This window comes from Rhinolophus ferrumequinum, chromosome 9, assembly GCF_004115265.2.
Source record: "Rhinolophus ferrumequinum isolate MPI-CBG mRhiFer1 chromosome 9, mRhiFer1_v1.p, whole genome shotgun sequence".
Lineage (NCBI taxonomy): Eukaryota > Metazoa > Chordata > Mammalia > Chiroptera > Rhinolophidae > Rhinolophus > Rhinolophus ferrumequinum.
This window is the reverse complement of record NC_046292.1, coordinates 27,942,916-27,955,286: the sequence shown is the minus strand read 5'-3', so window position 1 is coordinate 27,955,286 and position 12,371 is coordinate 27,942,916. Positions and strand designations below refer to the sequence as shown.

Below are 12,371 nucleotides of genomic sequence, written 5' to 3'. Positions count from 1 at the left end.
CTGCAAAGGCACGTTGGGTTGTACCAAAAAGCTAGTGTTTGTCATTGACCCTACTTTTTTCTCTCACCTTGGAAACAGATGCTCCAGGACTCCCACGACACGTTCTTCCTTCTGTCCAGAGTGTCACAGCATCCTCTAGAATTCCATGTCGAATGTTTTAACTCTCTGGATGCTTCCCTTTGAATAGCTCTTCCATGGTTTTACCTTTAGCCTTCCTCTTATGCTCCTTTCATTTTCTAAAAAATTTTAAAGTAAGTTATTTAAAATATACAGAGGATAGAAAATAATCGAATCAACACTAATGGGTTATCACCCAGATTTCCCTTCTACCTTTTTGCACCTCTTTGTTTCTCCTTTTCTGCCATGTTCCCATGTACATCACACCCTATGTACTGCTCTCAATTTCCTGAAGAAAGTGAAGTAGGTGCAGAGGGGCCCAGCAAGACTATACATCTGCCCCTAGGGTATAACACACACACATACTGTGGGTAACAACGAGGTGACTGGCTGTGGACTTTCAGAAGGGCAGGCAAGACATTATTGCCCCCCACATAATTTGAGTATCCCTACTACCTCATTTGTACATTTTAGATCTGCTCTTCCAGACTAAACCTATCCCAACATTTTTGCCTTTTAAACTAGAATTCCTTTACCGCAAATAATCTGTAAGCAGTGGAGTCTGTTGGAGATGGGCTTCTGTATCTCCACCTCTAGATATACACATCCATCTTAAGTGAGAGACTCCCCTTCCTTTTGTGCTACGTTTCAGAATAGACTGAGTTACATCACATCTGGTCTCATAAAAGGGGTAGAGGGGGTCAGGACTCATACCTAGGCACGACTACAAATAGCTTTCCTGACTCCCTTTTGTTGCCTTTTGTCTTCTTAGTACCCTGCAAAGCTTCCCATTGGAAGGCTTTTTGTTGTTTTTTTAGAAATACTTATTAACTCTTGGTCATAGACTTAAATTTCCCAATTTTCCTTTGAACGTAATCTCTCCAATTAGGATTTCAAGTTACAGATGATCTTGCAGGAACTGTTCTTAGTATAATTCAGAATTCAGAGAATTATGAGAGACAAACAGAGGTACAAATAAAATAGTGTAAAGGTATTAAAAAATATGTTCCCATTCTCTTTTAGCAGGACTGGTAGAATTACAATGAATAGAAATGGTACAATGTTTTTCTCACTTCTCATTTGTTTTGGACCATGGGCTCCATTCTGATTTAGAAGTCTTTCCTGCTCAGCATTTTAGTGATAATTCTCCCCATGGTCTACAGGATCCCTGTTCTCTTTGTTTCTATAGCAACAGTCCTGTGTTGCTTGGCTAGAAGCAATTTTCTGCTGCTGTGGTGAAGCCCCATTTTTTCATTCCTTTCTCCCCAGTTGCCTTGGAAACCAGCCTCTCCCTCTTCTGGTCTCTCAGTGGTAAATTCCACCCCTCCTTTTTTCCCTCTCTCTAGTAACAGTCACCTGGTCATGACTTGGACAGTGTTTTCCCATCTGTGAGTGAACATACTCCGTCATGGTCAGATTGTCATCATGAAATTAGCCTCTCCTTTGCTTTATTTGCATCATTTCTCCAGCTTGCCATCTTTCTGTTGGTTGTCATGGTAACTGTACCCTCTGAAAGTCTCCAGGCAAAGGCTCTATAGTTAACAACCATCATGTGAGAGTGTCTGCCAATATGTGGCCACACATCTCGGTTTTAAAACCAGCCCCAGGCAGGTACCACAAAGTGGAGAGAACAAGTCTTTTGATCAAAGCAGATTGGATTGAGAAAAGGAGGTACAGGGGACCCTGGGATCTGGTGTTCTCCAAATAATACATGTGGCTACAAGAGTGGCCATTATGCCAGTGGTGATCTAAGTGATTGAGAAATGTATTGGCAGTTATTCCAGGCAGGCCTGTAGTAGCTCTAAACTTCAATCCTAGTGATGTGATCTGAGAGCTAAGCAGAGCCAAGTAATCTCAGGGAGAAAGCAATTAACTCTTAAATTGGCTAACAAGAGGTTAGTACAATAGCTATTTATGTAGGCACTTTTACACATTATTGAAAATTTCTCTGCCCTTAGGCTGCTGTTGACTCTTTAGTGAGGCAGATGGGGTGTTACTATCATCATAATACAAAGTGTTCAACAAATGGTAGTTATTCTGTGCCAGGGCATTATAGCAGGCACTTTTCAGACATTATTTCATTTTCTCCTTATGGTAATCCTGAAAGGTATTTAACGATAAGAAAATTGAGGCTAAGTGGTAAAGTTAATTGTGTGAAGTCACACACTGATGTAATAGAGCTGGGATTTGAACCCAGTCCATCTGATTCCAAAGCCCTTTCTTAAAGGTTGTGGAATATCCTAGATTTTGGTTCTCTCTGGTCCTAATTTTCCTACCTCCACTTTTAATCTGAGGGTTGCTACTACTTTATCCTTTCTGCCTTCTTTATTTTTTCCTCTACATATTTTCTAGGTTGTTTACTTGTTTGTTTTTCTCTGTTCTCACCCTATCTCTTGCATCCTTTAGCCAAAGAGATGGAAAGTTTTATCCTGCCTTCTGATTGTGTCTGAGTTTGCATTGTGGGATGAAAACAGTAGAGCAGCCACTCTTGCCTGATAACTGGTCAGATCTGATCCTGGAGAACGCCACCACTCTGAGCTCACTGGCTCTAGCACTAGATGTTAGGTAAGCCATTCTTCTCTCCATTTAACAATTATTGAGTGCCTATTCAGTATCAGGTACTATGCTAGGTACTGGAGATACAGCAATGACCTAGGCAGAGTCTGTTCCTTGCTTTTATGGAACTCACAGCCTGGAGTGGAAGTCAGACAATAAACAAGAGGTCGATTTATAATTTTATATTGTAATCAGTGCTATGAAGAAAAAGAACTGGGTGACATGAAAGAAAGAATAATTGGGATAGATTTATTTTAGATAGGACTGACATCCCCCACGTAAAAGAGTTGGTAGTCGAAGCTCTGACACTAGCTAGTTGATGGCAGTTACGTGGGGAGCCTCTCAAGCTTGGGGACCTTGGTCCCGTAGCTCCCTACTGAACCCTAGGTCTGCGCAGGCGCACTGACGGTTGTCATGGGGACAGCTGCTCCCGCGCAAGCGCAGATATGTTCAAGATGGCTGCGGTGGCGGCTGCGCGAACGATATCTGTGGGCCCTGGGCTGCAGGGCCTGCAACGGACACTGCCTCTTGTAGTGATTCTCGGGGCCACGGGCACCGGCAAATCCACCCTGGCGCTGCAGCTAGGCCAGCAACTCGGTGGCGAGATCGTCAGCGCTGACTCCATGCAGGTATGACAGTGCGGCTGGTCCCCGGCCTGTGAAACCCGGAGGCGGGTCTCTGGCCAGAGTGGATTCCTTGTGACATGCAGGTAGTTAGTGGGTGAACCCCGAGGTTTATGGGGCGGAGGGGGGTTGGTGAAAGGAAACCGTGATTATTAAGAGCCCACCATATGTCAGACATAGTGCCAGGAGTTTCACTTTCATCACCTCATTTATTTCTTAGGTCATTACTGTTTGTTAGGTACTATTATTATAATATCTCCACTTATGAGGGAATTCACCTAGGGAGGTGAAACAGACTTTCTCCATGTCACATAGCGAGTAAGCGGAGGAACAAAATTGACATATAGACGTCCAGTAAATACCTTTTGAATGAAAATTATTACAGAGCTTTTGCTGTTTCGACTGTTCAGCGGCAGCAAGATAAATTGATTACTGCCTAAGAGTTGCTGCTGAGGGAATGGAACAGGGTGGATAGTCAGGAGATTTGAATTCTAGTCAGCAATCTGCCATCGGCCACGTGACCTTAACTGTGTCGTTATTTTGGACTTTTTTATCTGTAAAGTGGAGAAAATGTTACCTACCTCATGTGGCTGTGGTGATTAATAAGTGAAGTGATTAACAAGCGAGATCAGGAGTGTTAGAATGAAGAGAAGCGTGGCCTGTACTGAAGAAGGCCAGGAACTTGGTAAATGGTTGTTGAAGCTGAGATTTTTAACCCACTGGCTGATGGGAATCTGGAGGCTTTGTCCTCTTCCTTGAGTCAGAGGGAGGCCCAGAAGGAGTGTAGTACACATGCACTTGGGGGCATTTGTGCTCCGATTTGGAGTGGGTGACATTTTGGGCAAATCTCTGATAGAGGAGTTACAAGTGCTATTTGTTGAAGAGAATTTACAATTGGTTTTTCACCGAGTAAATGAGATGCCTGGCGCTGAAGCCCGCTAGCATCTGATGGGTACTCGGCAAAGAGGGGCAGTCCTCCCCCCTTTACCTCATAAATCTCTGGGCAAAGTTTCTACCCTCAATAGTTCATTTAGGGTGACACGAGCATCAACACACATGAAATGATTAGGGTAGTTCAGCAAATATTTGTTTGCAACCTCTACTTTGTGCCAACTTGGAGAGACAGACTTTATATGAAATCCCAGCCCTGTCGTTTCTAAGATACGCGACTTCAGCCTGACTTCTTCATACCCTTATTTCTTTTTCTGTAAAATAAGAAGAATAATATCAATAACAACGTTGTGATGATTAAACGAGATAAAGTATGTAAAACACTTAACAATACACGGCACATAGTAAGTGGTAAAAATATGATGGGTGCTATTTTTCTGAAAGGCCCTTTTGAAGAGACAAAACCATAATTCCTGTCCTCAGGAAAATTTAGTCCTGCTAAACATGAAACAAAACAGTTAATAAGTGTTTGAACTGTGCTGTTAATGATGCTTTGCAAAGTGGATGGGGTGGGGAGAAGAGAGACAAAAGTGTTAGATTTTATGATAGAATTTCTGAGAAGGGAGAAATCAGTAAAGGCTGGCATAGTCATGGAAAGCTCTCTGAAAAGGGACTTGAAAGATAGGTGAAGTTTGGATGGATAGATAGGACCCACTTTATAAAACTGGTGTATCTTGATCCACTCAGATTTTTTTCCTGTGGTTATAAGTAATTAGAATATGAGAATTAAATTTGTTTCATCTGGGGGAGGCCGTGAGGATTAATTAATGTATGAAAACACTTTGAAGATTATTGAGCTTTCTGAATTGGCTATAGGTTGTATTTAATTTTGATTATATCTTGGGCATTCATAACATTTCCTTTTGGTCCCCATGGGAAAACTTTGACCTTAGATATTACTTTTCAGTCCAAATAATGAAATAAAGTATCTCTGCCCCATTCACTGTGAATGTACGCAATTCTTCATATCTACCTCTGCTTACCATGCCCTTGTTAGGGTAATGCTGCTTTGCTTGTTTTTTTAGCCAATGGAAGGAGAGGATGCTTTTCAGTGAGCTGAGGTTGACTCAGAAATTTTTTGGTAAGCATGTGAACAAAATGGCATTCTCAGTGTTGAATCACCAGGTCCCTTGAAAGAACACTTTTAATTTCGAATAAATCTACAGGCAGAATAACAATAATAATAACTTAAATGAGTATAGCACTGTTTATAAAATGCTTACATTTTTTTATCCTCACAATAATCTCATAAGGTAGATGTTATTATTTCACAGATAAGTAAACAGGCTCGAGGCCTTATAGTAAGTAGCAGACATGAAGTTAAAACATCGGTCTCTACTTTTCATGCCCAGCGCCTTATCTACACAAAGCCATGCCTGTACGTGAGGCAGGAGCTATGGGATTCAATCATTAGAGAGTATTTCTTAATTTGTATGCCACTTTTCTTTCACAAGAGCGTGCTGTATTTTGATCAGGATATAAAATGTATTTTAGGGTTCATACTGTGAATCATAGTGTGAATTCATAGTGATGTCTGCCAAGTGGAGTGTTGAGCGGGGTGGTGGCCACATGATGCATCGCTTAGGGAGATAAAACGTGCTGCAACTAAGGGATCATTTAACGTCAATAATTTAATGATAGCAAAGACAGAGAATGGTTACTGGAACAAAGGGGGAAATCTGGCCTTGTGGAGAGCCTAGACAGAGCAGTACACTTCTTTCTTGTAACAGCCATACAGACCAAAGGATGACGAAATGGAACGTGATGGTTAGAAATCTTTTCAAGTTTCCAAGTCAATCTTTTTAAAAACCAATATTTGCATTTTAATAATACCTTTTGGAATGCTGTCCAGAATTTTGGATTTCAGAAGTGTACTAGTAACGCAAAAAGGACCGTAAAATACTGCCTGAAATTTTAAATTGTGTTGCACCTCATGGGTGGTGTGCCATCCCTTTGTCCTACCTTAACTGTAGGGTCATTTCAACCCCTACCAGGGGAGTTCCCATCCAGGGAAAGTGCTGGTTTTGGGTAAATGCTGAATGCGTACTTTAAGTATTAAGGTAAAACCACAATGGAGTGTTAAGGGTATGTCTAGGGTGACAATATTGTCATGGAGCCTGATCGATAACGACTTGTGTCTGTGGCCATGTAGCAGCTGAAGGTTCTGTCTGTCCTTGTTTCCCGTTCTTATATATGAGAGTTGTTGAGTGGGAAGTCAGAACTCTGAGGGATTACTTGTTTAGGGACCCCTGCTGGGGTCTTCTGTGGATTCTCCATGGCAGTTCTGAGAAAAGGGAGAAACAACATTTATGCTTTATTTTCTGAGTTTTCCAAACCTCAGGGTCACAAATTTTAGAAACATAAGTATTTTCAGTCAGTAGCAAGAGTCTAAATTCAAGGAGGGGCAGGTAATACAATCCCTGTTTTCCAGGATGGAAAAACTGAGGTATAGAAAGATTACAGAGCAGGCTGGGGATCACACTGCAAGACACTTGCACACCTGGGAATTGGATCGGGGACTTCTGACTCATGTGCAGTGTCTCATATATTGCAGGAAGATGATACTGAAGGTCTTCTTTTCAGTCTGAGTCTTTTTCTTGGCATGTAAATTCAAGGTACAATGCATTGCCTTCAGTGACTGGATGAAACATTGTACTGAGAAATTTGAAGGCACTTGCCAAAAGATGTACAATGACTGCCTGGAAATACAGGCTACCAACTATACGCCAAGAGAAAATACACAAAGTGTTCTATTTGGGTTTGTAGAGAGGAAGTATCTCTACTGCCTTAGCTCTTCCAGTCCTGTGGAGAAGCAGTGGTCATGCATAGGAGCACAGTTCCCTTTGTGTTTGTCTAAACCTACAAGAGGAGAAGCAAATGATTTTTGGCAGTCTGACTAGTAAGCAGGCTATGTGTCATTTAATAGATGTGGAGTTCTGCATTCTTTTTGTCTGCTTTGGCACATAATTTAGGAGCAGTGGTTTTTTTTTGTTTTTGTTTTTAGCAAAGACAGTATTAGAACACTGTCTAATAGTGTTCAAGGAGATCTGGGATGCAGGAGGGAGGGATATGAAAGGGGAGATGGGATAGTGGTTTCCTCTAGGACATGAAAGAAGTCGCGAAAACCTGTTAACCAGGACAGATGGGGGCTACTTGGAAGTTATTGGCGGAGACAATCTTTTAAAAGGACTGAGCCTGACAAGAGGCCAAGAAGGAAATCTCAAAATTTTTGACTCATCTGAAAAATATGAGTTTCTAAGGTCCCTTCAATGTAAGTGAATTTAGTTTTCCTTTGGCTACAGTATTAAGCTTTAATACTTAAAGTGAGTTGTACATATACACTTTTTTTGCAGCTATGGGAAGAACTTTAGAGTCAAACTTCCTATGTTACTATGTAAAGAAAGAGAAGTGACTCCTGGCCAAACGGGAAATTGTAGGAGAGCAAAACTCGGACTTGGAGATTCAGATTTGTGAGCATCAGGTGGTGCGCTGATGCTTTAGAGTCTGGGGCTCCATTTTAAAAAGGAATATATGTTTGAGGGGTAAAAGTTATTTGGGGTGTGTAGGAATTCATCTATGTGTGTATGGACTCTAGTATGGCTTAGGCGAATTGATTTTGGTTTTGTATGTAGTTGGTTAAATAAATTTGAATCAGACCAGGGTCCTTTTTGTCTCTTTGCTTACCTTTGGAGCCCTGCTTCTGCACTGGAGCCTCACCACTGCTCCCTTCTCATTGTTCAAGTTCTTAGCACTGTACCATAGATAATAATAATAATCATAATATTGAAATAATAATAATACCCTGTTTCCCCGAAAATGAGACCTAGCCGGACAATCAGCTCTAATGCGTCTTTTGGAGCGAAAATTAATATAAGACCCGGTATTATATTATATTATATTACACCCAGTCTTATATTATATAAGACCAGGTCTTATATTAATTTTTGCTCCAAAAGACGCATTAGAGGTGATTGTCCGGCTAGGTCTTATTTTCGGGGAAACATAGTATATATGCCAAACACTGTTCTAAAAGTTTGACATACATTAGGTTGGTGCAAAAGTAATTGCGGTTTAAAAGGTTAAAAATAATTGCAAAAAACCGCAATTACTTTTCCACTAACTTAATATTATCTCATTTAATATCCTCATCACAACCATATGAGGTAGGTACTATTAGTATCTCACCCCTACCAAGAATTACTTTCTTCAACCCTCATCTCCATGCTAGTCTTATGTTTTTTCCCCCTATTTCTCCATTCATTCTCCATCCATTTGTTGCCTGTATTCCACTGTATACATTTCATTAGGCAAAGAAGGAAGAAGAATATTCTTGACAGAAAGAACAGCATGAGCAAAGTAGAAGAATGAAAGAGTGCGCAGGATGTTTTCAAGGAATGACCACTAACTATCTGGCATCTAGGAAACTTGAGGGACAGCAGTAGGAGGTGAAATTAAAACTGTGGACTCTGGGAACACATTTTAGAAGCCCTTGAAAAGCATGCCATGAAGTTTGGGGTTTTAAACAGGGAAGTAATAGTAAATCTTTTTCATAAGGTAACTTAGATGGCTGGGGGGAGGTTGGGTTAGGAAGAGATACACAGTTTACGATTCTGTTCATTCAGGTCAGCCTGAGTGAAAAAGCCTGGAGTTGTGCTGTGGCTGGGGAGAAGAGGTAACCATTTTGACATTTGGAGACAGAACTAGGAGGATTTTGGTTAATGAAATGGAAGCATTGTGAGAAGAAATGTTGGAGAACAAAAGCCTTTTTGTGTTTGGAAAAAAGGACACATGCTTATTGAAAAAAGGACACACACTGAAAATAATCCAGATAACACAGAAAAGTACAAAGGAAATGTCATCACAGTCTTTGCATCCAGAGATAACCATTTTAAAATTTGGTGTACATCCTTCCAGACATCTGTCTATGTATTTATGCATATGTGTACATGTAGTTTTTCCCCCCAATTTTTTTATTGTGGTAAACTACACATAAAATTTACCATCTTAACTATTTTTAAGTGTACAGGTCAGTGGCATTAAACACATTCATAATGTATAACTGTTACCACTACCATCTTCATAACTCTTTTTATGTTATAAAACTGAAACTCTGTGCTCATTAAACAGTAACTCCCCATTTCTCCTTTCTTCCAGCCCTTGGCAACCACCATTCAACTTTCTATGTCTATGATTTTGATTATTCTTAAGTATTTCATATAAGTGGAATGTTACAGTACTTGTGTTTTTTTGTGTGACTGGCTTATTTCACTTAGCATAATGTCCTCAAGTTTCATCCATGTGTATGTTTTTACATAAGTTGATGCGTACATTTCATGCTGTTCTGTGTCCTGCTTTTTCCCCCTCTTAACAGTATGCTATGGATATCTTTATGTGTTAATGTATATAACTCCACATCAGTGGCTCAATCTGGGGTAATTTTGGCTCCCAGGGGACACTGGGCAATCTCTGGAAACATTTTTGGTTATAACAAGTGGGGTGGTGGGTTTCTGCATCGAATGGGTAGAAACCAGTAATGCTGCTAAACGTCATACTACGCATAAAACAGACCCTCACGACAAAGAATTATCTGGCCCAATACATCAGTATATAGTACTGAGGTTGAGAAATCCTGTTCTATATTATTATCATCCTTAAATTTTGAAGCAATTGTAGATTTATCCAAGAGTTTCAGAGTCCAGAGAGTTCTTGTATACATTTCACCCACCTTCTGAAATGAACATCTTACATCATCATAGTACATTTATCAAAACTAACACATTAACATAGGTATAATACTGTTAACTGTAGACTTTATTTGGATTTCAGTAGTTTTTCTACTAATATCCCTTTTCTGTTTAGGATATAGATACCATACTGCTTTTAGTCACCATGTTTCCTTAGTCTCCAATCTGTGACAGTTTTCAGTCTTTCCTTGTCTTTCATGATTTTGATACTTTTTAAAGGAAACTGGTCACCTGTTTTGTAGACTGCTTCTCAATTTGGGTTTCTTATGATTAGATTGGCATTATGGGTTTTGGGAAAGCATTCCACGGAGGTGAAGTACCCTTTTCATTTCATTATATGGGGGTATGATATCATCATGGTATCACGATATCAACACGACTTATTTCTGGTGATGTTAACCTTGATCATTTGGTTTAGGTTGTGTCTGCCAGATTCCTCTCCTGTAAAGTCAGATTTTTTTCCCCTTTCTATGCTCTATTTTTCAGAAATGAGTTGCTACCGTGTTTCCCCAAAAATAAGACCAGGTCTTATATTAATTTTTGCTCCAAAAGATGCATTAGGGTATATTTTCAGGGGATGTTTTGTTTTTTCATGTACAACAATCTACTTTTATTCAAATACAGTCAAGTCGTTTTCTGGAACATCGTCATAATGTACTAAATGCGTCTGTCTGGTTGGTGATCTTAACTGGGGCTTATTTTTGGGGTCGGTCTTATTTTGGGGGAAACACGGTAAGTCCAATCCACATTGAAGGGGAGGGGAGTTAAGCTCGACCTCTTGGAGGGAGGAATATCAAAGAATTTGTGGACATGTGTAGAAAGCACCATAGTAATTAATAAATATTTTAGAGGAGATACTTTGAGAGCATTTATCAATGAATGGCTTTTTTGTGCTGCAGTTACTGTGATAATTTCCATCATTCCTTCTACTTTTATTAATTGAAATCTTTGGCAAAGATTTGTCTTTTCTCCCCCATTTACAATACTAAGTTATTTATTTTGTTGCTCAAATTATTCCAACTTTCGTTATTGGGTGCTCTTTCGCGTTGACTCTTTTGTGTTCTTTGTCATGCCCTCTATTTGCTTGTTTGTTTAGCACTTCTTACTTTCTGGCACTACAAGGTACTCCCAGCTTAATTTGTCCTGTCCCTGCCGTAGAATCAGCCATTTCTTCAAGGATCCCTGGTTCCTTTTATTGGTGAATGGTATTTAGAAACCAAGATCTGGGTGCAAGGTATGCTTGTTGGTACTGGGATATCATTGCTTCTAGTCCCTCCAGTGGAAAGAGCTAGGAAACGTGTGTAGACTAATCGGTGTGTACACAAATAGCTGTATTTCTGTATCTGTGTCTATGTTAAAATAAACATGAGTTTATACTGGTATCTCTGACTGTACTCTGGCACCACAGGATTCATTCTAGTCTTCCTCCCTTGCTTATTTGTGACTTCTTTCTCTGAATGTAAGAAATCTGGCTCTCATCATCTACAATATATTTACTGAATTGTTACTTATATATATATTTTTTGTAGTTTTAGTAGTTACTTCTGTGAGAAAGAAATTTACCAACTTACAGTTCTTTTTGTTCATTTTAACTTTATAGTATCCAGTCATAACATTTTTTTTTTGCAAAGTTACCTTATTTTGCTGTGTATAATGCGCACTTTATTACCCAAATTTGTGAGGGGAAAAATGGGGATGCTCATTATACATGGGCAGTACTAATTCCGTATCTATATAAATGTTTTTAATTCTTTTATTTATGCTTATGAGTTAAAAGTGTAACTCTAGAGATCAATAACGATATCTGTATGCAAAATAATACCCTGGAACCTGATAATCGGTTTTGTTGAACTTATGACAAACTTGGAACGAAGATGTCTTGACCTTCTATGATGTGTAAATATTGTAAATTTGTTACCAGTACATAAAATTTCTTGTACCATAATATGTTGAAAAATATTAAAATTCCTTTATAATACAAAAAACAAGTACCTAAATGTAAACAAATAAAAATTTGAATTAAAAAATGAAAATGAAAGATTTTTCCCCTGAATGTTTGGGCAGAAAACGTGGGTGTGCATTATATCTGGCAAAATACAGTACTTAGGTCAGCTCCCTTTTTGCCCTCATCCCTTTCAAGTGAGTTTATATCATACACTTGTAATACAGTTAGATTCACTTGTTACAGTGTGTATTCTATCCTGGGCTCTCCAGCCATTCTGGTTATTAAAACAAAAATGCACACAGTAAGGTGCATTTTTTGTTATGTACAGTTCTGTGGGTTTTGCCAAATGCAGAGTTAGGTATCCACCATCACGGTACCATACCAAACAGTTCCATCACTGTAACAGTTGCCTTTTGTGACCTCTTTGTAGTCAGC

At 39.4% G+C, this 12,371-nt stretch overlaps 1 protein-coding gene across 2 annotated transcripts in view; it reads left to right on the top strand.

Moving 5' to 3' along the window:
* The first annotated feature begins 3,127 nt into the window (after positions 1–3,127).
* Positions 3,128–12,371, top strand: part of TRIT1 (tRNA isopentenyltransferase 1) — a 39,606-nt gene continuing 30,362 nt past the window's right edge. For both annotated transcript variants that reach the window (XM_033114093.1, XM_033114092.1), the window contains exon 1: positions 3,128–3,302. In XM_033114093.1, coding sequence (XP_032969984.1) covers positions 3,129–3,302 — 174 coding nt within the window. In that variant the 5' untranslated portion in view covers position 3,128. The remainder of the gene's footprint in view (positions 3,303–12,371) is intronic.